At 49.1% G+C, this 27,534-nt stretch overlaps 1 protein-coding gene across 2 annotated transcripts; it reads right to left on the bottom strand.

Annotated features, from left to right (window-relative positions):
- Positions 1 to 444: 444 nt before the first annotated feature.
- LOC136631589 (SLAM family member 8-like) lies at positions 445 to 27,534 on the bottom strand. 2 transcript variants are annotated; one of them, XM_066605870.1, is made up of 5 exons: positions 27,229 to 27,534; positions 15,237 to 15,563; positions 14,835 to 15,128; positions 13,664 to 13,774; positions 445 to 1,269 (listed from the first exon to the last, which is right to left on the bottom strand). In XM_066605870.1, exons 1-5 carry the CDS (start codon positions 27,269 to 27,271, stop codon positions 1,130 to 1,132), a joined length of 915 nt encoding a protein of 304 aa, XP_066461967.1. In that variant the 5' UTR covers positions 27,272 to 27,534; the 3' UTR covers positions 445 to 1,129. The 2 variants fall into 2 exon arrangements, with proteins under 2 accessions (XP_066461967.1, XP_066461969.1); XM_066605872.1 differs by having other exon boundaries at positions 14,835 to 15,125.

Here is a 27,534-nt window from a genome sequence, read left to right as displayed (position 1 = left end):
TTAAGAGCTCATCAAGAAATTGGATGCTCTTTGATGGGTAACTTTATTTGGAATGTATTGATTTGTTGGCACTCAGGCCGAATTACCCATAAATATCCCATTATTCCCTCATAGATGTAACTGAAGCCAAAAGGCTATGGTTTCTCTGGATTCTAGCTCTATGCTTCTTGTTCTAATGTTATTCACCACTGCATTCTTCTCATTAAATAATTAATTGTATTTTCAGAAATTGTCCTAAATATTAAAACTCACTTAATGAAAATTCCAGAAAAAACTGAGTTCTGTTCAGGCAGAGCATCCTATTCTTCCACTAGAGGGCACTGTAGCAGCAGATATCTATATATTATTCCCTGGCTGGCAGCTCCATACTGTGGGGTACTACATATGCAATAATTCATCACATGTTATTGTTTTGTAGGTGTAGAACATAAAGAAATGACAATATAAATAGAAAAATAGATTTATATTTGTTACAGTATAAACATGATACAAAGTACAGCACCATCATTGTACAAATTCTACAGATAACTGCTTGATGTATTTAAAGGGGTTGTTCCATCAAAATAAGTTAACCCTACCCACAGAATAGGGGTTAACTTACTAATGGTAGGGTCTGACTGCTGGGACCCCCACAGATCCAGAGAACAGGGATCCGAGGTGTCCCTCACTGAACATAGCGGTGGTCAGAGATGTGCGCTGCAGCTCCGTTCATTTCAGTGGGACTGTTGGAGAAAGTACTCAGATATCTATGGCAGTCCCATTTAAATGAATGAAGCAGCAGAGCACCGGACCCTCAATCTTGGGAACAGTGAGGGCCCCAGCACACAGACCTCCACCAATCAGTAGGTTATCTCATAGCCTATCAATAGGAAGTAACTTGTTTTGTGGGACAATCCTTTTAACATGAGGAATGTAGTGTTGTGTGGTTCCCTGAGACAGTATCACACATGACAGGATTAGATATGCCAGTTCAGCAGACAGTATCACACATGACAGGATTAGATACACTGGCTCAGCAGTGAGTATCACATGATATACACTCTCAATCTCTACATTAATCCTGGGTCACATTCTATAGCAGGTGGTAATCAGCAGATCTGTCACTTCCTTGGCCTTTGTCTCTTCTATGCTACAGAGACGTCTCTCTTTGTAGAAACCTCTCATCGCTGTTCTCTAATTCTAAATCTCTTTCTTGTCCTCCGGTCTCTTCATTGTGTTGTAACGTCTCTTCATCAATCTTTTCTCTTCTTCTTTTAAAGTTATGTTTACCTGTGAGTAGAAAAACCAATATGCATCGTTATTAGAGATGAGCGAACGTACTCGTCCAAGCTTGATATTCGTGCGAATATTAGGGTGTTCGGGATGCTCGTTACTCGTAACGAGTACCACGCGGTGTTCTGGTTACTTTCAGTTTCCTCTCTGAGACGTTAGCGCGCTTTTCTGGCCAATTGAAAGACAGGGAAGGCATTACAACTTCCCTCTGTGACGTTCAAGCCCTATACCACCCCCCTGCAGTGAGTGGCTGGGGAGATCAGGTGTCACCCGAGTATAAAAGTCGGCCCCTCCCGCGGCTCGCCTCAGATGCCGTGTGAGTTAGTGAGGAAAAGTGCTGTTCTATTGGAGTTGCTGTAGGGAGAGTGTTTGTAGTGAGTGTAGGCTTCAAGAACCCCAACGGTCCTTCTTAGGGCCACATCTACGTGTGTGCAGGCTGCTGTTAGCAGTGGAAATTTTTATTTTTTTTCTCAAAATCGGCAGTGCAGACCGTTGCACCCGGTATTAGGGACAGAAGTGGTGCTTAGGCAGGGAGAGTGTTAGGAGTGAGTGTAGCCTTCAAGAACCTCAACGGTCCTTTCTAGGGCCAAATTTAACTGTGTGCAGTACTGTGCTGGCTGCTGTTAGCAGTGTTGCATATTTTTTTTTTTTCAAAAAATCGTCTGTGCAGAGCATTGCACCCGGCATTAATACTACAGGGACAGAATTGTGTAGGCAGGGCCACAACACAGTTATTGTTCATTGAATATCCGCAGTGGGGCCCTCCCTTTGCAAAAAAGCAGGGAAAAAATTACATTTGGCCTGCCTGTGTCAGTCCTAAGGTCTCCGTGTACGTGTGTGCTGCGTGGAGAACGTACAAAAATCAAACGCAACCAGCTACGGTTTACTGCAGGCTTGCGCCATTGTCTTTCCAGACTGGCAAATACCTGCTCTGCCAGAGTTAATAACTCTGCTACACTAAAGTTGTGTGACACTTTTTCAGGGCCACACCACAGTTATTAATTAAACGTATTGTTCATTGAATATCCGCAGTGGGGCCCTCCCTTTGCAAAAAAGCAGGGAAAAAATTATATTTGGCCTGCCTGTGTCAGTCCTAAGGTCTCCGTGTACGTGTGTGCTGCGTGGAGAACGTACAAAAATCAAACGCAACCAGCTACGGTTTACTGCAGGCTTGCGCCATTGTCTTTCCTGACTGGCAAATACCTGCTCTGCCAGAGTTAATAACTCTGCTACACTAAAGTTGTGTGACACTTTTTCAGGGCCACACCACAGTTATTAATTAAACGTATTGTTCATTGAATATCCGCAGTGGGGCCCTCCCTTTGCAAAAAAGCAGGGAAAAAATTATATTTGGCCTGCCTGTGTCAGTCCTAAGGTCTCCGTGTACGTGTGTGCTGCGTGGAGAACGTACAAAAATCAAACGCAACCAGCTACGGTTTACTGCAGGCTTGCGCCATTGTCTTTCCTGACTGGCAAATACCTGCTCTGCCAGAGTTAATAACTCTGCTACACTAAAGTTGTGTGACACTTTTTCAGGGCCACACCACAGTTATTAATTAAACGTATTGTTCATTGAATATCCGCAGTGGGGCCCTCCCTTTGCAAAAAGGCAGGGAAAAAATTACATTTGGCCTGCCTGTGTCAGTCCTAAGGTCTCCGTGTACGTGTGTGCTGCGTGGAGAACGTACAAAAATCAAACGCAACCAGCTACGGTTTACTGCAGGCTTGCGCCATTGTCTTTCCTGACTGGCAAATACCTGCTCTGCCAGAGTTAATAACTCTGCTACATTAAAGTTGTGTGACACTTTTTCAGGGCCACACCACAGTTATTAATTAAACGTATTGTTCATTGAATATCCGCAGTGGGGCCCTCCCTTTGCAAAAAAGCAGGGAAAAAATTATATTTGGCCTGCCTGTGTCAGTCCTAAGGTCTCCGTGTACGTGTGTGCTGCGTGGAGAACGTACAAAAATCAAACGCAACCAGCTACGGTTTACTGCAGGCTTGCGCCATTGTCTTTCCTGACTGGCAAATACCTGCTCTGCCAGAGTTAATAACTCTGCTACACTAAAGTTGTGTGACACTTTTTCAGGGCCACACCACAGTTATTAATTAAACGTATTGTTCATTGAATATCCGCAGTGGGGCCTTCCCTTTGCAAAAAAGCGAAAAAATTATATTTGGCCTGCAGGCTTGCGCCAATTTATTTCCTGCCTGGGAAATCAAATCACTGGTAATACAGCATGCTGAGGGGTAGGGGTAGGCCTAGAGGACGTGGACGCGGCCGAGGACGCGGAGGGCCAAGTGAGGGTGTGGGCACAGGCCGAGCTCCTGATCCAGGTGTGTCGCAGCCGACTGCTGCGCGATTAGGAGAGAGGCACGTTTCTGGCGTCCCCACATTCATCGCCCAATTAATGGGTCCACGCGGGAGACCTTTATTAGAAAATGAGCAGTGTGAGCAGGTCCTGTCCTGGATGGCAGAAAGTGCTTCGAGCAAGCTATCATCCACCCAGAGTTCTGCGCCGTCCACTGCTGCAAATCCGAATCCTCTGTCTGCTGCTCCTCCTTCCTCCCAGCCTCCTCACTCCACTACAATGACACATACTCAGGAGCGGGAACACTCCCAGGAACTTTTCTCGGGCCCCTGCTCAGATTGGGCAGCAGTGGTTCCTCTACCACCAGAGGAGTTTATCGTCACTGATGCCCAACCATTGGAAAGTTCCCGGGGTCCGGGGGATGAGGCTGGGGACTTCCGGCAACTGTCTCAAGACCTTTCAGTGGGTGAGGAGGATGATGACGATGAGACACAGTTGTCTTGAAGTGAGGTAGTAGTAAGGGCAGTAAGTCCGAGGGAGCAGCGCACAGAGGATTCGGAGGAAGAGCAGCAGGACGATGAGGTGACTGACCCCACCTGGTGTGCAACGCCTACACAGGACAGGTCTTCAGAGGGGGAGACACGGGCAGCAGCAGGGCAGGTTGCAAGAGGCAGTGCGGTGGCCAGGGGTAGAGGCAGGGCCAGACCGAATAATCCACCAAGTGTTTCCCAAAGCGCCCCCTCGCGCCATGCCACCCTGCAGAGGCCGAGGTGCTCTAAGGTCTGGCAGTTTTTCACAGAGACGCCTGACGACCGACGAACAGTGGTGTGCAACCTTTGTCGCGCCAAGATCAGCCGGGGAGCCACCACCAACAGCCTGACCACCACCAGCATGCGCAGACATATGATGGCCAAGCACCCCACAAGGTGGGACGAAGGCCGTTCACCGCCTCCGGTTTGCACCGCTGCCTCTCCCCCTGTGCCCCAACCTGCCACTGAGATCCAACCCCCCTCTCAGGACACAGGCACTACCGTCTCATGGCCTGCACCCACACCCTCACCTCCGCTGTCCTCGGCCCAATCCAGCAATGTCTCGCACCGCACTGTCCAGCCGTCGCTAGCGCAACTGTTGGAGCGCAAGCGCAAGTACGCCGCCACGCACCCGCACGCTCAATCGTTAACCGTCCACATAGCCAAATTTATCAGCCTTGAGATGCTGCCGTATAGGGTTGAGGAAACGGAGTCCTTCAAAGCTATGATGGCGGCGGCGGCCCCGCGCTACTCAGTTCCCAGTCGCCACTACTTTTCCCGATGTGCCGTCCCAGCCCTGCACGACCACGTCTCCCGCAACATTGTACGCGCCCTCACCAATGCGGTTAGTGGCAAGGTCCACTTAACTACGGACACGTGGACAAGCACAGGCGGGCAGGGCCACTACATCTCCCTGACGGCACATTGGGTGAATTTAGTGGAGGCTGGGACAGAGTCAGAGCCTGGGACCGCTCACGTCCTACCCACCCCCAGAATTGCGGGCCCCAGCTCGGTGGTGGTATCTGCGGAGGTGTATGCTTCCTCCACTAAAGCACCCTCCTCCTCCTCCTCCTCCTCTGTCTCACAATCAAGATGTGTTAGCAGCAGCATGTCGCCAGCAGTCGGTGTCGCGCGGCGTGGCAGCACAGCGGTGGGCAAGCGTCAGCAGGCCGTGCTGAAACTACTCAGCTTAGCAGATAGGAGGCACACGGCTCACGAACTGCTGCAGGGTCTGACAGAGCAGACCGACCGTTGGCTTGCGCCGCTGAGCCTCCAACCGGGCATGGTCGTGTGTGACAACGGCCGTAACCTGGTGGCGGCTCTGCAGCTCGGCAGCCTCACGCACGTGCCATGCCTGGCCCACGTCTTTAATTTGGTGGTTCAGCGCTTTCTGAAAAGCTACCCACGCTTGTCAGACCTGCTCGTAAAGGTGCGCCGGCTCTGCGCACATTTCCGCAAGTCCCACACGGACGCTGCCACCCTGCGCACCCTGCAACATCGCTTTAATCTGCCAGTGCACCGACTGCTGTGCGACGTGCCCACACGGTGGAACTCTACGCTCCACATGTTGGCTAGGCTCTATGAGCAGCGTAGAGCTATAGTGGAATACCAACTCCAACATGGGCGGCGCAGTGGGAGTCAGCCTCCTCAATTCCTTTCAGAAGAGTGGGCCTGGTTGGCAGACATCTGCCAGGTCCTTCGAAACTTTGAGCAGTCTACCCAGGTGGTGAGCGGCGATGCTGCAATCATTAGCGTCACCATTCCTCTGCTATGCATCTTGAGAAGTTCCCTGCAAACCATAAAGGCAGCCGCTTTGCGCTCGGAAACCGAGCCGGGGGAAGACAGTATGTCGCTGGATAGTCAGAGCACCCTCTTGTCTATATCTCAGCGCGTTCAGGAGGAGGAGGAGCATGAGGAGGATGAGGAGGAGGGGGAAGAGATAGCTTGGCCCACTGCTGACCGTACCCATGCTGCTTGCCTGTCATCATTTCAGCGTGTATGGCCTGAGGAGGAGGAGGAGGAGGAGGAGGATCCTGAAAGTGATCTTCCTAGTGCGGACAGCCATGTGTTGCATACAGGTACCCTGGCACACATGGCTGACTTCATGTTAGGATGCCTTTCTCGTGACCCTCGCATTCAACGCATTCTGGCCACTACGGATTACTGGGTGTACACACTGCTCGACCCACGCTATAAGGAGAACCTTCCCACTCTCATTCCCGAAGAGGAAAGGGGTTCGAGAGTGTTGCTATACCACAGGACCCTGGCGGACAAGCTGATGGTAAAATTCCCATCCGACAGCGGTAGTGGCAGAAGGCGCAGTTCCGAGGGCCAGGTAGCAGGGGAGGTGCGTAGATCGAGCAGCATGTACAGCCCAGGCAGTGCAACAGTCTTTAAGGGCCTGGCCAGCTTTATGGCTCCCCAGCAAGACTGTGTCACCGCTCCCCAGTCAAGGCTGAGTCGGCGGGAGCACTGTAAAAGGATGGTGAGGGAGTACGTAGCCGATCGCACGACCATCCTCGGTGATGCCTCTGCCCCCTACAACTACTGGGTGTCGAAGCTGGACACGTGGCCTGAACTAGCGCTGTATGCCCTGGAGGTGCTTGCTTGTCCTGCGGCTAGCGTCTTGTCAGAGAGTGTGTTTAGTGTGGCTGGGGGAATCATCACGGATAAGCGTACCCACCTGTCAACCGACAGTGCCGACAGGCTAACACTCATCAAGATGAACAAAGCCTGGATTTCCCCAGACTTCTCTTCTCCACCAGCGGACAGCAGCGATACCTAAGCAATACGTAGGCTGCACCCGCGGATGGAAGCTACGTTCTCTCTCACCATCCAAAACGGGGACATTTCTGCTTCATCAATCTGTGTCTAATATTCCTCCTCCTCCTCCTGCTCCTCCTCCTGAAACCTCACGTAATCACGCTGAACGGGCAATTTTTCTTAGGGCCACAAGGCTCACTCATCTAATTTTTCTAAACAATTTTTATATGTTTCAATGCTCTTAAAAGCGTTGAAACTTTAACTTGAACCAATTTTTCGTTAAACTGGGCTGCCTCCAGGCCTAGTTACCACTTAAGCCACATTAACCAAAGCGATTAATGGGTTTCACCTGCCATCTTGGTTGGGCATGGCCAATTTTTACTGAGGTACATTAGTACTGTTGGTACACCAATTTTTTGGGGCCCTCACCTACAGTGTAATCATAGCAATTTGTATGTTCTTCGCCTGCACTCATGGTACAGAAGTGTGTGTGGCGTTGGCCTACACTTTAGCTACATAAATGTAACTTGGGCCTTGGCTATACTGCAGCTACTGAAATGGAACTAAGACTGCGCTCCCACTATACTGCTGCTTCAGAATTGTTACTGGGGCCTGTCTTGAGTGCTACTATTGCTGACATGGAACGAAGACTGCGCTCCCGCTATACTGCTGCTTCGGAATTGTTACTGGGGCCTGTCTTGAGTGCTACTATTGCTGACATGGAACGAAGACTGCGCTCCCGCTATACTGCTGCTTCGGAATTGTTACTGGGGCCTGTCTTGAGTGCTACTATTGCTGACATGGAACGAAGACTGCGCTCCCGCTATACTGCTGCTTCGGAATTGTTACTGGGGCCTGTCTTGAGTGCTACTATTGCTGACATGGAACGAAGACTGCGCTCCCGCTATACTGCTGCTTCGGAATTGTTACTGGGGCCTGTCTTGAGTGCTACTATTGCTGACATGGAACGAAGACTGCGCTCCCGCTATACTGCTGTTTCGGAATTGTTACTGGGGCCTGTCTTGAGTGCTACTATTGCTGACATGGAACGAAGACTGCGCTCCCGCTATACTGCTGCTTCGGAATTGTTACTGGGGCCTGTCTTGAGTGCTACTATTGCTGACATGGAACGAAGACTGCGCTCCCGCTATACTGCTGCTTCGGAATTGTTACTGGGGCCTGTCTTGAGTGCTACTATTGCTGACATGGAACGAAGACTGCGCTCCCGCTATACTGCTGCTTCAGAATTGTTACTGGGGCCTGTCTTGAGTGCTACTATTGCTGACATGGAACGAAGACTGCGCTCCCGCTATACTGCTGCTTCGGAATTGTTACTGGGGCCTGTCTTGAGTGCTACTATTGCTGACATGGAACGAAGACTGCGCTCCCGCTATAATGCTGCTAGTGATATGTTAGTGGGGCCTGTCCTAATGCTACGGCTGAAATGTTACGAATTATGGGCTCTGCCTATACCGCTGCTAATGGTATGTCTCTGGGGTGTGGAAACAGAGGCTTCCCAAAGACATGATGGCGGCGAGGCCATTTCCCACCAACGCGGTTACTGTTAAGGTGCATATAACCACGGACACGTGGAGAGGACACGTAGTGCCTCAAAAACATCCCCCTCCTCCTCCAACAGGGAAAACATTCTTGGCAAATGCCTTTGCATTGGTTCGTCTGGTGGCAGTCCAAGAATTTCACCTTTACCGACACTACAAGAGAGCCCCCCCACCATCCCCCCGCCACGGCCCACTTAATCCTGGCCACATTCCGAAAACCAACAAAATAAAACCGCGCTACTAGGTCCGCAGTCACCACCACATTACCACCAACGCGGTTACTGTTAAGGTACATATAACCACGGACACGTGGAGAGGACACGTAGTGCCTCAAAAACATCCCCCTTCCTCCTCCAACAGGGAAAACATTCTTGGCAAATGCCTTTGCATTGGTTCGTCTGGTGGCAGTCCAAGAATTTCACCTTTACCGACACTACAAGAGAGCCCCCCCACCATCCCCCCGCCACGGCCCACTTAATCCTGGCCACATTCCGAAAACCAACAAAATAAAACCGCGCTACTAGGTCCGCAGTCACCACCACATTACCACCAACGCGGTTACTGTTAAGGTACATATTACCAGTCTGACTGGGGCATGCAGACACCTTGACAGAATGAATAGTGTGTGGCACATAGGTTCCCCATTGCTATGCCCACGTGTGCAGCTCCTGATGGCGGTGGCACAGGATTCTATTTCTCATTGCTTCTGTACAGCATTGTGGGCTATCGCCCCGCCCCTTTTAAAGAGGGTCGCTGCCTAGCCGTGCCAACCCCTCTGCAGTGTGTGCCTGCGGTTCCTCCTCATGGCAGACGCACTTCTAAATAGACATGAGGGTGGTGTGGCATGAGGGCAGCTGAAGGCTGCGCAGGGACACTTTGGTGTGCGCTGTGGGGGGGAGGGGGGACGGTTGGTCAGCATGTAACCCAGGAGAAGTGGCAGCGGAGTGTCATCCAGGCAGTGATTGTGCTTTGTTGTAGCTAGTGTGGTGCTTAGCAAAGGTATGCCATGCTAATGAGGGCTTTTCAGAAGTAAAAGTTTTTGGGAGGGGGGGGGCCCACTCTTGCCGCTATTGTGGCTTAATAGTGGGACCTGTGAACTTGAGATGCAGCCCAACACGTAGCCCCTCGCCTGCCCTATCCGTTGCTGTGTCGTTCCCATCACTTTCTTGAATTGCCCAGATTTTCACACATGAAAACCTTAGCGAGCATCGGCGAAATACAAAAATGCTCGGGTCGCCCATTGACTTCAATGGGGTTCGTTATTCGAAACGAACCCTCGAGCATCGCGAAAAGTTCGTTCCGAGTAACGAGCACCCGAGCATTTTGGTGCTCGCTCATCTCTAATCGTTATGTATATAAGAAAGGAAAGAGATCTGCCCTTCTAGATGTGGTATTGTCTGCAAGGGAGCTGCTGCAGAAGACTCTCGGAAGAGGAGACCTGTCAGCAGAAGAAGAGAAGACTCCCAGAAAAGGAAACCTGTCAGCAGAAGAAGAGAAGACTCCTAAAAGAGGAAACCTGTCAGCAGATGAAGAGAAGACTCCCAGAAGAGGAAACCTGTCAGCAGAAGAGAAGACAACTCCCAGAAGAGGAAACCAGTGAACAGAAGAGAAGACTCCCAGAAGAAAAAACCTGTCAACAGAGGAGAAGACACCCAGAAGAGGAAACCTGTCAACGGGTAGAGGAGAGGATTCACAGAAGAGGAGGCTCCCAGAAGAGGAAACCTGTCAACAATAGAAGAGAAGACTCCTAGAAGAGAAGACCTGTCAGCAGATGAAGAGAAGACTCCCAGAAGAGGAAACCTGTCAGCAGAAGAGAAGACAACTCCCAGAAGAGGAAACCTGTCAGCAGAAGAGAAGACAACTCCCAGAAGAGGAAACCAGTCAACAGAAGAGAAGACACCCAGAAGATGAAACCTGTCAACGGGTAGAGGAGAAGATTCCCAGAAGAGGAGACCTGTCAACAGAAGAAGAGAAGACTCCCAGAAGAGGAAACCTGTCAGAAGAAGAGAAGATGACTCCCAAAAGAGGAAACTAGTCAACAGAAGAGGTGCAGACTCCCAGAAGAGGAGATCTGTCAGCAGATGAGGAGAAAACTCCCAGAAGAGGAGACCTGTCAACAGGAGAGCAGAAGACTCTCAACAGAGGAGACCTGTCAGCAGAAGAGAAGACTCTCAGTAAAAGAAACCTGTCAGCAGAAATGGAGGGAACTCTCAGAAAAGGAGACCTGATAGCAGAAGAGAAGACGCCATTAGAAGAAAGAAGACTCTTAGAAGAGGAGACCTGTCAGCAGAATTTAAGACTCTGATCTTTTTGAGCCTCCTAGTTTCCAAACAAAATGACTAGAAAAAATAAAATTGACCTAGTACAAAATCTCACAATATATAACAGGAACCCACCAACTGTAAGCTATTTATAATACTGGTGTCTTTTTATGTGGCAGAGGGGCTTTTGGGCTCCCTCCTGCACTAGTGCCCTACAGCAGCACCCCTGGCTGGAAGCAATTTAAAAACTGACAGAAAGGCTGTGCTTACACAACCATGTGGTAAAATGCTGCATGTACAGTGCAGTGTTTTACAGCTGTGTGAGACGGCATATTGTCGCTCATGGCAGCAATTTCTTAACTGTGCATAACAGTGTATCTCACACATGCTGCCATGCACATTCTTCCTTGTATCATTTTTTCTTAAATTTCCCACTCTCTCACTTAGCGAAGTTCACCATGTATTATGCGCACATACATTGCACTCACAATACGTAATTAAATAACACTTGGCCAGGCCTAATACTGACATGGAAGGGAGTAGGGCGCAGAGTTACTCAACCCATAGCTTTCATCCAGTGACTCATAGGGCTACCTTTCAGCTCTCCATGCACACTAAACCTTTATGATCCACACTACATTCATACCCACTGATCATAGCCAGACGGCTGAGAAGTGATCACAGACTCAGAATTGCATCTTCAAGATAGCTTTATAGAGGTAAGTTGCATTGTGTATAGAGAGCCTCTAAATGGCCCATGCAAGTACTGAAATTTAGGAGAGCAAGGAGAACCTGCAGGGTTTGAGGGATACTTTATAGACTTACAGCTGCAAACAAGTCTACAGGAGGAGAAACAACAATACAGAGACTCTTGCCAACCCCTTAAAGGGGTTGTCCCGCGCCGAAACGGGTTTTTTTTTTTTTTCAACCCCCCCCCCCCCCCCCCGTTCGGCGCGAGACAACCCCGATGCAGGGAGGTAAAGAAAGCTTACCGGAGCGCTTACCTTAATCCCCGCGCTCCGGTGACTTCAATACTTACCGCTGAAGATGGCCGCCGGGATCCTCTGTCTCCGTGGACCGCAGCTCTTCTGTGCGGTCCATTGCCGATTCCAGCCTCCTGATTGGCTGGAATCGGCACGTGACGGGGCGGAGCTACACGGAGCCTGCATTCTGCACGAGCGGCTCCATAGAAGACTGCAGAAGACCCGGACTGCGCAAGCGCGGCTAATTTGGCCATCGGAGGGCGAAAATTAGTCGGCACCATGGAGACGAGGACGCCAGCAACGAAGCAGGTAAGTATAAAACTTTTTATAACTTCTGTATGGCTCATAATTAATGCACAATGTATATTACAAAGTGCATTATTATGGTCATACAGAAGTGTATAGACCCACTTGCTGCCGCGGGACAACCCCTTTAAGGACGCTTTGTAGGTACCTTGTACAACCTTAATTCCAAAAAAGTTGTGCCACTGTCTAAAATTTAAAGAAATGTAAATAAAAAGAGAATGCAATGATTTGGAAATCTCATCTAACCATATTTTATTCATAGTAGAACACATATAAGAAGAAGGGGGAGGGGCTTTCCATTTAATAAAAAAAAAAAACATTTAGAAATTGAAAGCAGTAACATATCTCAAACAAGTTGGGCGGGGCCGTGTCTACTATTGTGTAGCATCCCCTCTTCTGAGGAGACCAATTGATGTGCTTTGGGGGAGGAATGTTTTTCCCTTCTTGTCTGATGTAAGATTCTTGCTGCTCATCAGTTCTGGGTCAACTTTGCTAGATTTTTTTGTTTCATAATGTGCTAAATATTTCCTATTGGTGAAAGGTCCGGACTGCAGGTGGCCGGTTCAGCATCCGGACTCTTCTTCTGTGAAGCCATGCTGTTGTGGTGTATACGGTATGTGGTTTAGCATTGTCTTGCTGAAATATGCAAGATCTTCCCTGAAAGAGATATTGTCTGGATGGAGCATATGTTGTCCATGCCACAGTTACTAATGCAACCCCATACCATCAGAGATGCAGCCTGTACCCCGATAACAAGCTGGATGGTCCCTCTCCCTGAGTCTGCAGGACACAGCATCTGTGGTTTCCAAAAGGAACTTCAAATTTTGATTCATCTGACCACAGAACAGTTTTCCATTTTGCCTCAGTCCATTATAAATGAGCTTTGGCCCAGAGAAGACGCCGGCATTTCTGTATGTGGTGATATATGGCTTCTTCTCTGCGTGATACGGCTGTAACTTGCATTTGTGGATTGTACGGTGAACTGTGTTCACAGGCAATGATTTCTGGAAGTATTCCTGGGCCCAGCAGTGACTGGCATTACAGAATCACACCTGTTTTCAATGCAGTGTCACCTGAGAACCTGTAGACCTCGAGCATCCTATATTGACCATCAGCTTTGTCCCTTGTGCATTTCTGAAATTTGTTGCTGTCATCAGTTTCTAAATGAGTTTATTTAAATGAAATGGAAAATGGTCCCTCTTTTCCCTCTGATATACGTTTTATGTTCTGCTGTGAATAAAATATGGCGATACCAAATTTCCAAATTACTGCATTTAATTTCTTAAAGGGGTTTTTCAGGCAGCACCAGCTGTCAGTGCTGGGATACACTGGGGTTGGAGTAGAAGCCGCTGCTCTGACCACTATATAGTGTCCGGCGCTTGTAATTGCAGGGGCAGCTTACAGTGAAATCAATGGAAGTGCGCCTGCAATTACATGCATGGCTCCCATTGATTTCACTGAGAGGAGCTTGCCTGCAATTACAAGCGCTGGCCACTACACAGGGATCATAGCAGCAGCTTCTGCTCTCACCCTGATGTATCGCAACACTGATAGTAGGCTCTGCCTATAAAACCTCTTTAAATTATTTACATTTTACACAGTGTCCCAACTTTTTTGTAATTGGGGTTTTAGGGACATAGAGACAATTACCCTATCAACGTCAGGGTTTTCCTTACCTGAGACTCTTGTTAACAAAAAGACTAGGAACATCATGAAAGTAAATGTGACCACAAGAAAGATCCCAATGAACAAGACGACTTTACCGCTGGAGAAACCATTCTTGGGTTCTGTATGAGAGAAAATGTACCAAATGAGTCAAATATACAAAATATATATCCCCTGGTTTCCTCAATAACATTATATAGGCGATTTTATAAAGGATGTTAATGATCAATTGTCACTGTGATTGACTCCGCAAGTGAGGTGACCACCAACGTGCATTCCTGATGCCATATAATAAGATTTGTGAGAATTGGTAACCAGCCATTCAGGGCACAAGTGAGGATCCCAGGTTGTATTCCTATAGCCATACATACTCATGTTCCTTACTTTCCAGCTCAACTTTTCACCTCCACTAGTGAGCATGAGTAGCATGGACCAACCTTGGGTTGACCTGGGATCATGTATAAATACAAACTCGTCTGAGAACTTTCCCTTTCATGTACCTCTATAGGTCAGATGCATATGATCCTTATACGCCAATGTTGGCACTACCACCATTTCAACATCAATTCCACCTAACTCCCACCATTATGTAGGCTATCAGTGTAGAAATTCACAATCCTGTCACTACACTGCATTGCACAGTCCATGGTATAATCAGCAGGGGGCACTATGTGAGTGCCCACTCCACTGCTCTCCCAAGACAATTCAGATTTCTGTCCAAATGGTGGGTAAACACAATACAATGTTTGTACACCCAGAGTCGCACAGAACCCCAGGTGAGGCAGGGACAGGTAAGAACGTTATCACAATGTATACAGATCTATCTGCCTACAGCCTCTCAGTGCACAGGAGCCGCCTGTGAAGATAGTTGCTCCCCACACCGCTAAGGAAATGTCCCTGTGTCGTTGTTACTACAGAAGCTCTGTGCCTAATGTAAGAGAGTGGATTGCACAGAAGCTGGAAGGGAGACCCCCTAGTGGTAGCTTCAAACATGATTTACAGGGGTAAAGCAACAACATTTTTATATAAGTACATTACAGAAATAATGAGACTAACACAAGCTAGTAGATGAGCAGACATTATCAAAAAAGTTAGTCCCCCTTCAAATACTCCTCATCTAGGCCATATTTACTACTTCTCCATTCATTGTTGGCCTCAAAGAGACCTTAAAGATCACTTTACCTGGTTTGGTGAAACAATGGGTCCATGGCGATATAATTGTTTTCTCTTGGCTGACAGGATTCATTACAATACAAGTGAAGGAAACCTCATGATCACTTGGACTGAGGAGAGTCCTAAGTATTCGACTGTCATCGTGTAATGTATAGGTTCTATTTAGAGGAAGGCCCAGTCCGGTGTCTGTCATCCAGCTGTAAGTCACATTGCTTCCTGTTGACGTATTGCAGGCCAAAAAAACAGAACACTCCATGGTTCCTCTGGAAGCATACACCTGGACGTCTGGCTTCACCACCACTTCTAGGACAAAATACATGGATTTTATGGCTTGGAGCTACTTGGATGTCAATTTCATCTTAACATACATTATAAGCTTCATCAACTGTTCCTCCCAACTAGATCACTCACCATAGATGGTTAGGTGGAACCGATGAAGCCTCATGTGACCTTTGGTGTCCACCATTTGGCAGGCGAATATCCCGGTATCCTTCAGTTCTAGATTTAGGATAACCAAAGTGAAATTGTGAAGAAGCTGAACCCTCCCATAGAAAGAAGACTGATAGGTTGTGTCAAATGATCCTCTGGAGAAGGAAGCCACCAAGTGATCTGTTGGCAGCAAGTGTCTCCAGAAGACATCCTTGGTGCTAAATCCAGCTGGCACTATGGCAGGCAAATGTGCGGCTCCTCCTTTGTGTCCTATTATCTGGATAACCTTTTCCATTCGACAAATGGTACCTGCACAAAAAGAAACACAAGATTGTAATATACAGATAGCAAAAACAAAAGGTTACAAAATACAATATAAGACATTACGGATTATAACTGTTATGATGGAATTTCTTCTAGAGATGAGCGAGCACGCTCGTTTAGGGCTGCTGCTCGAGAGAGCATCGGTCTTTTCGAGTAACTGTTTACTCATCCCAGCACCATGCGGGGGGTGGGGGAGAGGGTGAGAGAGATCTCTCTCTCTCCCCTCCGCTCCCCACCTGCTGCCCCAAGCATGTTTTAAAAAAGGGGCTGTTGCATTGAGGCCCGTGGAAAATATTTACATCAAACAATGGTGAAATGCAGTACTGTAAACCAAAATTTAAGGAACCACTTAGGCGAAAACATTTTTCTATCCCTGGTCCCTTACCTGTCACACTTTGGAGATCTCCTGTGTATTGCAGCCACATCCATGCAGTGCAGCCCCCTGTCTGATGCTTATTAGCCACTATCTTGATGGTAAAAATGTAGCTTTCACTTTCATATCAATCCCATGTTGTATCAGCATTAGAGATGAGCGAACGTACTCGCCCGAGCTTAATATTCGTGCGAATATTAGGGTGTTCGGGATGCTCGTTACTCTTAATGAGCACCACGCGGTGTTCCGGTTACTTTCAGTTTCCTCTCTGAGACGTTAGCGCGCTTTTCTGGCCAATTGAAAGACAGGGAAGGCATTACAACTTCCCCCTGTGACGTTCAAGCCCTATACCACCCCCCTGCTGTGAGTGGCTGGGGCGATCAGATGTCACCCGAGTATAAAGGTCGGCCCCTCCCACGGCTCGCCTCAGATGCCTTGTGACTGAGTTAGCTGAGGGAAAGTGCTGCTGCTGCTGCTGCTGTAGGGAGAGCGTTAGGAGTGAGTGTAGGCTTCAAGAACCCCAACGGTCCTTCTCATGGCCACATCTATCCGTGTGCAGTACTGTGGAGGGTGCTGTTAGCAGTGTTGCACAAATTTATTTTTTTTCAAAATCGGCAGTCTGCAGAGCATTGCGCCTTGCAGTAATACTACAGGGACAGAAGTGGTGCTTAGGTAGGGAGAGTGTTAGGAGTGAGTGTAGGCTTCAAGAACCCCAACGGTCCTTCTTAGGGCCACATCTATCCATGTGCAGTACTGTGCAGGCTGCTGTTAGCAGTGTTGCATATTTTTTTCTTTTCAAAATCGGCTGTCTGCAGAGCATTGCGCCTTGCAGTAATACTACAGGGAGAGAATTGTGTAGGCAGGGCCAGAAGACATATATTATTGATTGAATATAGTCAGTGGGCCCTCCGTTTCCAAAAAAGGGAAAAATTGTATTTGTCCTGCAGTCTTGCGCCAATTTATTTCCTGCCTGGGAAAAGTAACCGCTCTGCTGCACTTCATATAACTGCATTTCTGTGCAACACATCTTATCTGATTGAATATAGTCAGTGGGCCCTCCGTTTCCCAAAAAGGGAAACATTCTATTTGTCCTGCAGGCTTGCGCCAATTTATTTGCTGCCTGTGAAAAGTCTCCGCTCTGCTGCACTTCATATAACTGCATTTCGGTGCAACACATATCTTATCTGATTGAATATAGTCAGTGGGCCCTCCGTTTCCCAAAAAGGGAAACATTCTATTTGTCCTGCAGGCTTGCGCCAATTTATTTACTGCTTGGGAAATCACTGGTAATACAGCATGCTGAGGGGTAGGGGGTAAGCCTAGAGGACGTGGACGTGGACGTGGACGTGGCCGAGGACGCGTAGGCCCAAGTGAGGGTGTGGGCACAGGGCGAGCTCCTGATCAAGGTGTATCGCAGCCGACTGCTGCGCTATTAGGAGAGAGGCACGTTTCTGGCGTCCCCACATTCATCGCACAATTAATGGGTCCACGCGGGAGACCTTTATTAGAAAATGAGCAGTGTGAGCAGGTCCTGTCGTGGATGGCAGAAAGTGCTTCGAGCAAGCTATCATCCACCCACAGTTCTGCGCCGTCCAGTGCTGCAAATCCAAATCCTCTGGCTGCTACTCCTCCTTCCTCCCAGCCTCCTCACTCCACTACACTGACACATGCTCAGAAGCGGGCAGACTCCCAGGAACTGTTCTCGGGCCCCTGCTCAGATTGGGCAGCAGTGGTTCCTCTCCAAGCAGAGGAGTTTATCGTCACTGATGCCCAACCATTCGAAAGTTCCCGGGGTCCGGGGGATGAGGCTGGGGACTTCCGGCAACTGTCTCAAGACCTTTCAGTGGGTGAGGAGGACGATGACGATGAGACACAGTTGTCTTGCAGTGAGGTAGTAGTAAGGGCAGTAAGTCCGAGGGAGGAGCGCACAGAGGATTCGGAGGAAGAGCAGCAGGACGATGAGGTGACTGACCCCACCTGGTGTGCAACGCCTACACAGGACAGGTCTTCAGAGGGGGAGGCACGGGCAGAAGCAGGGCAGGTTGCAAGAGGCAGTGCGGTGTCCAGGGGTAGAGGCAGGGCCAGACCAAATAATCCACAAACTGTTTCCCAAAGCACACCCTCGCGCCATGCCACCCTGCAGAGGCCGAGGTGCTCTAAGGTCTGGCAGTTTTTCACAGAGACGCCTGACGACCGACGAACAGTGGTGTGCAACCTTTGTCGCGCCAAGATCAGCCGGGGAGCCACCACCAACAGCCTGACCACCACCAGCATGCGCAGACATATGATGGCCAAGCACCCCACAAGGTGGGACGAAGGCCGTTCACCGCCTCCGGTTTGCACCGCTGCCTCTCCCCCTGTGCCCCAACCTGCCACTGAGATCCAACCCCGCTCTGAGGACACAGGCACTACCGTCTCCTGGCCTGCACCCACACCCTCACCTCCGCTGTCCTCGGCCCCATCCACCAATGTCTCGCACCGCACCGTCCAGCCGTCGCTAGCGCAAGTGTTTGAGCGCAAGCGCAAGTACGCCGCCACGCACCCGCACGCTCAAGCGTTAACCATCCACATAGCCAAATTTATCAGCCTTGAGATGCTGCCGTATAGGGTTGTGGAAATGGAGTCCTTCAAAAGTATGATGGAGGCGGCGGCCCCGCGCTACTCAGTTCCCAGTCGCCACTACTTTTCCCGATGTGCCGTCCCAGCCCTGCACGACCACATCTCCCGCAACATTGTACGCGCCCTCACCAACGCGGTTACTGCCAAGGTCCACTTAACAACGGACACGTGGACAAGCACAGGCGGCCAGGGCCACTACATCTCCCTGACGGCACATTGGGTGAATTTAGTGGAGGCTGGGACAGAGTCAGAGCCTGGGACCGCTCACGTCCTACCCACCCCCAGAATTGCGGGCCCCAGCTCGGTGCTGGTGTCTGCAGCGGTGTATGCTTCCTCCACTAAAGCACCCTCCTCCTCCTCCTCCTCCGCAACCTCTGTCTCGCAATCAAGATGTGTCAGCAGCAGCAGCACGTCGCCAGCAGTCGGTGTCGCGCGGCGTGGCAGCACAGCGGTGGGCAAGCGTCAGCAGGCTGTGCTGAAACTACTCAGCTTAGGAGATAAGAGGCACACGGCCCACGAACTGCTGCAGGGTCTGACAGAGCAGACCGACCGCTGGCTTGCGCCGCTGAGCCTCCAACCGGGCATGGTCGTGTGTGACAACGGCCGTAACCTGGTGGCGGCTCTGCAGCTCGGCAGCCTCACGCACGTGCCATGCCTGGCCCACATCTTTAATTTGGTGGTTCAGCGCTTTCTGAAAAGCTACCCACGCTTGTCAGACCTGCTCGTAAAGGTGCGCCGGCTCTGCGCACATTTCCGCAAGTCCCACACGGACGCTGCCACCCTGCGGACACTGCAACATCGGTTTAATCTGCCAGTGCACCGACTGCTGTGCGACGTGCCCACACGGTGGAACTCTACGCTCCACATGTTGGCCAGGCTCTATGAGCAGCGTAGAGCTATAGTGGAATACCAACTCCAACATGGGCGGCGCAGTGAGAGTCAGCCTCCTCAATTATTTTCAGAAGAGTGGGCCTGGTTGGCAGACATCTGCCAGGTCCTTCGAAACTTTGAGCAGTCTACCCAGGTGGTGAGCGGCGATGCTGCAATCATTAGCGTCACCATTCCTCTGCTATGCATCTTGAGAAGTTCCCTGCAAACCATAAAGGCAGCCGCTTTGCGCTCGGAAACAGAGCCGGGGGAAGACAGTATGTCGCTGGATAGTCAGAGCACCCTCCTGTCTATATCTCAGCGCGTTCAGGAGGAGGAGCATGAGGAGGATGAGGAGGAGGGGGAAGAGACAGCTTGGCCCACTGCTGACGGTACCCATGCTGCTTGCCTGTTATCATTTCAGCGTGTATGGCCTGAGGAGGAGGAGGAGGAGGAGGAGGATCCTGAACGTGATCTTCCTAGCGAGGACAGCCATGTGTTGCGTACAGGTACCCTGGCACACATGGCTGACTTCAGGTTAGGATGCCTTTCTCGTGACCCTCGCGTTACACGCATTCTGGCCACTACGGATTACTGAGTGTACACACTGCTCGACCCACGCTATAAGGAGAACCTTCCCACTCTCATTCCCGAAGAGGAAAGGGGTTCGAGAGTGTTGCTATACCACAGGACCCTGGCGGACAAGCTGATGGTAAAATTCCCATCCGACAGCGCTAGTGGCAGAAGGTGCAGTTCCGAGGGCCAGGTAGCAGGGGAGGTGCGGAGATCGAGCAGCATGTACAGCCCAGGCAGTGCAACAGTCTTTAAGGGCCTGGACAGCTTTATGGCTCCCCAGCAAGACTGTGTCACCGCTCCCCAGTCAAGGCTGAGTCGGCGGGAGCACTGTAAAAGGATGGTGAGGGAGTACGTAGCCGATCGCACGACCGTCCTCTGTGACGCCTCTGCCACCTACAACTACTGGGTGTCGAAGCTGGACACGTGGCCTGAACTAGCGCTGTATGCCCTGGAGGTGCTTGCTTGTCCTGCGGCTAGCGTCTTGTCGGAGAGGGTGTTTAGTGCGGCTGGGGGAATCATCACAGATAAGCGTAGCCGCTTGTCAACCGACAGTGCCGACAGGCTAACACTCATCAAGATGAACAAAGCCTGGATTTCCCCAGACTTCTCTTCTCCACCAGCGGACAGCAGCCATACCTAAGCAATACGTAGGCTGCACCCGCGGATGGAAGCATCGTTCTCTCTCACCATCCAAAACGGGGACATTTCTGCTTCATCAATCTGTGTATAATATTCCTCCTCCTCCTCCTGCTCCTCCTCCTGAAACCTCACGTAATCACGCTGAACGGGCAATTTTTCTTAGGGCCACAAGGCTCACTCATATAATTTTTCTAAAAAATTTTTATACGTTTCAATGCTCTTAAAAGCGTTGGAACTTTAACTTGAAACAATTTTTCGTTAAACTGGGCTGCCTCCAGGCCTAGTTACCACTTAAGCCACATTAACCAAAGCGATTAATGGGTTTCACCTGCCATCTTGGTTGGGCATGGCCAATTTTTACTGAGGTACATTAGTACTGTTGGTACACCAATTTTTTTGGGCCCTCACCTACAGTGTAATCATAGCAATTTCTATGTTCTTCGCCTGCACTCATGGTACAGAAAGGTGTGTGGGGTTGGCCTAAACTTTAGCTACATAAATGTAACTTGGGCCTTGGCTATACTGCAGCTACTGAAATGGAACTAAGACTGCGCTCCCACTATACTGCTGCTTCGGAATTGTTCCTGGGGCCTGTGTAGGCTGCTACTATTACTTAAATGGAACTTAGACTATGCTCCTCCTATACTGCTGCTTTGGTATTGTTATTGGGGCCTGTCTTGAGTGCTACTATTACTGAAATGGAACGAAGACTGCGCTCCCACTATACTGCTGCTTCGGAATTGTTACTGGGGCCTGTCTTGAGTGCTACTATTACTGAAATGGAACTAATACTGTGCTCCCCATATAATGCTGCTAGTGATATGTTAGTGGGGCCTGTCCTAATGCTACGGCTGAAATGTTACGAATTATGGGCTCTGCCTATACCGCTGCTAATGGTATGTCTCTGGGGTGTGGAAACAGAGGCTTCCCAAAGACATGATGGCGGCGAGGCCATTTCCCACCAACGCGGTTACTGTTAAGGTGCATATAACCACGGACACGTGGAGAGGACACGTAGTGCCTCAAAAACATCCCCCGCCACGGCCCACTTAATCCTGGCCACATTCCGAAAACCAACAAAATACAACCGCGCTACTAGGTCCGCAGTCACCACCACATTACCACCAACACGGTTACTGTTAAGGTACATATTACCAGTCTGACTGGGGCATGCAGACACCTTGACAGAATGAATAGTGTGTGGCACATAGGTTCCCCATTGCTATGCCCACGTGTGCAGCTCCTGATGGCGGTGGCACAGGATTATATTTCTCATTGCTTCTGTACAGCATTGTGGGCTATCGCCCCACCACTTTTAAAGAGGGTCGCTGCCTAGCCGTGCCAACCCTCTGCAGTGTGTGCCTGCAGTTCCTCCTCATGGCAGACGCACTTATAAATAGACATGAGGGTGGTGTGGCATGAGGGCAGCTGAAGGCTGCGCAGGGACAGTTTGGTGTGCGCTGTGGACACTGCGTCGTGCAGGGGGGAGGGGGGTTGGGCAGCATGTAACCCAGGAGAAGTGGCAGCAGAGTGTCATGCAGGCAGTGATTGTGCTTTGTTGGAGGTAGTGTGGTGCTTAGCTAAGGTATGCATTGCTAATGAGGGCTTTTCAGAAGTAAAAGTTGTTGGGAGGGGGGGGGGCACTCTTGCCGGTTTTGTGGCTTAATAGTGGGACCTGTGAACTTGAGATGCAGCCCAACATGTAGCCCCTCGCCTGCCCTATCCGTTGCTGTGTCGTTCCCATCACTTTCTTGAATTGCCCAGATTTTCACACATGGAAACCTTAGCGAGCATCGGCGAAATACAAAAATGCTCGGGTCGCCCATTGACTTCAATGGGGTTCGTTACTCGAAACGAACCCTCGAGCATTGCGAAAATTTCGTCCCGAATAACGAGCACCCGAGCATTTTGGTGCTCGCTCATCTCTAATCAGCATAGCATAAGGGCTTGTTCACATGGGAGTATTGTCACCACGCATTACGCATGTGTATATCCCTGTGTTGAACAAAGACAATGAAAGTCATTGGACTTTCATTCTTCTATTCATACCTGCGTGTGGGCATTGCGTATCAATAAATCTATTTCTCTGCATATCATATACAGCCCTTCTATGAAACGCTGTCCATATGTATGCATTGTCTACGGGCAGCATTTCCATATGCATCCCCGCTTTGAACCGACATAGGAATTTAAAAGCAAAAAGAAAAAATCACATTGGACATGTCTGTGATGCGTCATACTCGGGCATGCGCAGTGCCATATGCAGCCCGTATGTGGTATCTATGGCAGAGCGTATGGGCTGTTATGTGTACAACGCTGTGGAAGACTTGCAGTGTTTTACGCATACACCCGTGTCAACGAGCCCTTAGCTACAAGTTGTACCATTTTTGCCTAAGGTAATTATCATCATTACCTTATATATTCACCTAAATCAGTATTTCCCAAACTGCAGTTCTCATGGACCCCCAACAGGTCATGTTTTCAGGATTTCCTCAGTATTGCACAGGTGATGTAATTATTGTTGGTGCCTCAGACATTGCCACAGGTGTTCTTACTATGGGATATCCTGAAAACATGAACTGTCGAGGGTTATGAAGACTGGAGTTGGGAAACTGACGTAAATGAAATACAAACCATTGGTATACAGTCAAGAGGATGAGCTGTGGTGAGCTGTGGTGTAACGATGGTGCCACCTCTCTCTGGATGGCAGACAATAAAGTAGTAGAAGCTGCTCGTGCTTGTCAACAATCTTCTCTACTGGTGGTCTGTAGGGGGCGTCCTGATCCAGGTCACCTTGTGTCCCCATCCACTGGTCCCAGCACCTCCTAACAGCCCGGTCAGACGCTCCTCTCTACTGGTGGTCTGTAGGGGGCATCCTGAGACCGGTCACCTTGTGTGCCCTGACACATTCACTGGTCCCAACACCTCCTAAGGCCGCCTGCACACGGGCGGAAATCCCGCGGCGGTTTTTCCCGCGGGATTTCCGCCACTGAAAGTTTGCATAGGAGTGCATTACAATACGCACTCCTATGCAGACGGCCGCGGTTTGGCCGTGCGAAATCTCGCGTGGCAAACAAACCACGGCATGTCCTATTTTTGTGCGGGACTCGCACTCACCCGGCCGCCGGCTCCGGTCTGCGCATGCGCCGGCTGCGCGGCAGCTGGCAATTGAAAGAGCCGGGGCCGCCAGGCGAGGGTGAGTACGCGCTCGTCTCTGCAGGCTCTGGGGTCGGGTCCCGCGGCGAGAATTCTCGCTGCCGGATCCGACCCGCTCGTCTGCAGGCGGCCTAACAGTCTGGTCAGACACTCCTTACTGCTGGTGGTCTGTCGGGGGCATCCTGAGCCCGGTCACCTTGTGTGCCATGCCACATTCACTGATCCCAACACCTTCTAACAGTCTGGTCAGATGATCCTCTCTACTTGTGGTCTGTAGGGGGCGTCCTGAGCCCGGACACCTTGTGTGCCCTCACACATCCACTGGACCCAACACCTCCTAACAGTCTGGTCCTCTCTACTGGTGGTCTGTAGGGGGTCCTGAGCCCGGTCACCTTGTGTGCCTCCATCTACTGCTCCCAACATTTCCTAACAGTCCGGTCAGAACGGCTGGTGGGGGACAATACATGGATACGACCATCCAGACTCTCACATTTCTATAATGCGCCCCTCTCAGACTCTGGTAACAGTGTGAAATCTATTCTCTGCGTTATAGAGGTGTCTAGTGGTCAGCAAGCTCTACAGAAGTGAAAGAAGAAGTCACTACACTCAAGGAGCCTCAGAGAGCCTTTTATAGGCCAAGTGGGGAACCACTTTTAGGGCCTCAGGTGACAAGACCGTTCATCTGATCACCACAACTCTGAGCATTTACACATCAGCCAGAGATGGAACTGCATGGTAGTTTTTACAGCAAAACGGCAACTCCTTCTAGTGGCTTGATTTTTTAAACGATGGGTTTATATCCTCGGGGGCTAGCTACATCATGAATGAAAATAAAATCACCGGAGTGGCCCTTTAACATTTATTGCATTCTTCCCAGAAAACATTAAAACGATTGTGGTATTGGGGCCATTATAGCGCTCACTAAAGTAATATATTAGACGAAAGTGTGCATGCCTACCATAAACAGGTAGAATTAAATATGATACTTTACTGCACAAAAAATACAGTACATTGAAAAGGTAAAAAGTAAAAATGTTTAACCCTTTCCAATCCACTGTCTGACGTCTGAAGACATTCTGATTGAAGGCTGTACAGCTTTGATGTCGGAAGACGTCCGGCAGGGTATTCTTACTGTAAATTACTGGCCGCTCTGTTGTCTGGGGGCCTCTCCAGCATGTCCCATACTGCGGTACTGGCTCTAGCCAGCAGATGGCGCCATTGTATAATGGCAGAAAGAGAGATCCCTCTAGAAAACCCTGAATCCAAAATTGGATTGCAAAGGGTTAAAATGACAAAATAACAATTTTAGGGATTACTATATAACAATAAAGACCAGGCAAATATCACCAAAAATAGTGAGAGTCTCCTCCAGAGGAAACTAAATGTAAACAAAGACTGAATCTAATGAGTTCTGTAAATAAATGTGCTAGTTAAAACACATACACATAAATCATACTTGCCAACTGTCCCAGGAAAAAACCTGCAATCCTAGAAGAGTTGGCAAGTCTCCGAGGCAGCTTCGGAAGCGGAGGAGTCCTGCCTGCACTTGTTAGCCTCTTAGAGACAAAGCTTTTTTCCATTTTTCAAATTTATTTTTTTTTTCCCCCTTTAAAAAAATTATAACTCCTTTATTTATCCATCGACGTCGCTGTATGAGGGCTTGCTTTTTTGTGGGAGAAGTTGTATTTTTCAATGATGTTATTTAATGTATCATATAATGTACTGAAAAACTTTGTCGAAAGAATTGGAAAAAAAAATGAAATTCCACCATCTTTCATTGCGTCTTGTTTCTACGGTGCACAAACTGCATCAAAAATGGCATAAATGTATTCTATGAGTCAGTACGATTACTAAGATACCAAACTTATATAGGTTTTTATGCCGCACTACGTATTTTTTTTTCAAAGATATTTGGGTTTTTAAAATTATTTTTTGCCATTATCTTCTGTGCACAATAGCTTTTTCTTTTTCTATTGACATAGTTGTGCAAGGGCTCAATTTTTGTGGGACATCCCGTAGTTTCCTTTGGTACCATTTTGGAGTACATATGATTTTGTGATCGCTTTTTATTGCATTTTTTTTTTTTTTAAACATTCATCGTGTGGGGTAAATTATGTGCTACTTTCATAGATCGGACTTTTACGGACGCAGCGATACCAAATACGTATTTTTGTTTTATTATTTAGATTATTTTATTATAAATATGGCAAAAGGTTTTTTTTAACTTTTTAAAAAATAATTAGTAAAATTTTATTGCTCTTATTCTTACTCTTTCTTTTAGTCGCCAGAGGGGACAACAACTTGTGATGCTTTGATCGCTCCTACAGTATGACGTAATGCCACAACATTACATCATACTGCTATTGGGCAGGCAGTCCATCAAGCCACCCCATGGGTATGGCTTGATAGACATTCTGCCATGACAGCAATAGGACCTTAAAGAAGGCCCCCAGCTCCTATAACACCTGCCCCCCTCCCCGCGATATCATCATGGAGGGCCGTACGGGAACCCCGAACATTGTTTGGTGGATTTAAATGCTGCTTTCAAAATTAACTGCGGCATATAAAGTGTTAACAGCTCTTATCAGCCGCTTGGCTCATCGGAACTGTTGCCGCCGGGTGTTGGCTGTAAAAAACAGCCAGCAGCTGCGGTGTATGGAGAAAGATAAACCCACGATCTGTCTTCATATATAGCCCGCCGATACAGTCCGCCGAAAGGCGTATCAGCAGTCATGAGCTCTTTTCTTGCAGTTATAGGCAGAGAGATGCACTCCCTGCAGGCCAGACAGACCAGGTGATTAAAGATCCACAAATGGGGGCTTATTACTATAAGGGTTTATTAAATTCGGAGGCAGAAATAAAGAATTATTACTAAGAAGGCTTATTACTGAGGGGCCACAAATGCAGAGCTTGTTACTGAGAGGCCACAAAAAGAGACCTATTACTATGGGCGCTTATCACATGTAAGAAGGGAGTGTGGCCTGTGATGCGCACATTTCTCGGTTCTCCCTGAAGGCAGTTTATTGGTACATGTAACATAAGAGATAATTCATCCAGCTGGTTGTAAATAGCCCACCATCCAAGAATGACTTATGTAATAGAGATCCGACCGTAGTGCAAAATGTTGGGCTACAGTCCTCATTGGAGAGTCCAGAAATAATGTCGGTAAATAAAGCATTACAGACAGGCCCTGTCATTACAATTGAGGGTCTACAGAACTGTGGAGGAAGCCCTCTGCCTGGAGTAATGGGACCCCTGCAACGAGGGAGGAGACCCAACCCAACCTCCGTGACTTCATACATTCCATAACTTCTGCAGTAACCTCATTCTGCTGCTCTATGTTCCAGCTGACTAAGGCAGCATGGAACTTCCTCAGACCCTAATTATCGTATCCCACCCCGGTGACCACACCGCACTCACCTGCTTGCAGGAACAAGACCAGTGTGACCAGCGACAACTCCATCCTGCTGGTAACAGACGAGCTGCTTGTGGCCAGAAAACATCTGACACTTCTTGGCTATTGACTCTCATCTCCGTCAGCCTAAACTTCCAATATTCTCACAAAAATCCCCTGTGATTACAGATCAGGAGAAACGCGCAGCAGATCCAAACTTCCCCCAGAACTTCCTGGTAACCCCTGACTAGCTGACGAGGCAGCGCTGCACAGGGGAACTCCAGTTGTGGTTGTTGACAACATGCCAAACATTAACGGGAAATGTGTCCTAC

The sequence above is a fragment of the Eleutherodactylus coqui genome, chromosome 6 (genome assembly GCF_035609145.1).
Source record: "Eleutherodactylus coqui strain aEleCoq1 chromosome 6, aEleCoq1.hap1, whole genome shotgun sequence".
Lineage (NCBI taxonomy): Eukaryota > Metazoa > Chordata > Amphibia > Anura > Eleutherodactylidae > Eleutherodactylus > Eleutherodactylus coqui.
Note: the sequence above shows the minus strand (reverse complement) of the source record. Positions and strands in the feature narration are given on the sequence as shown.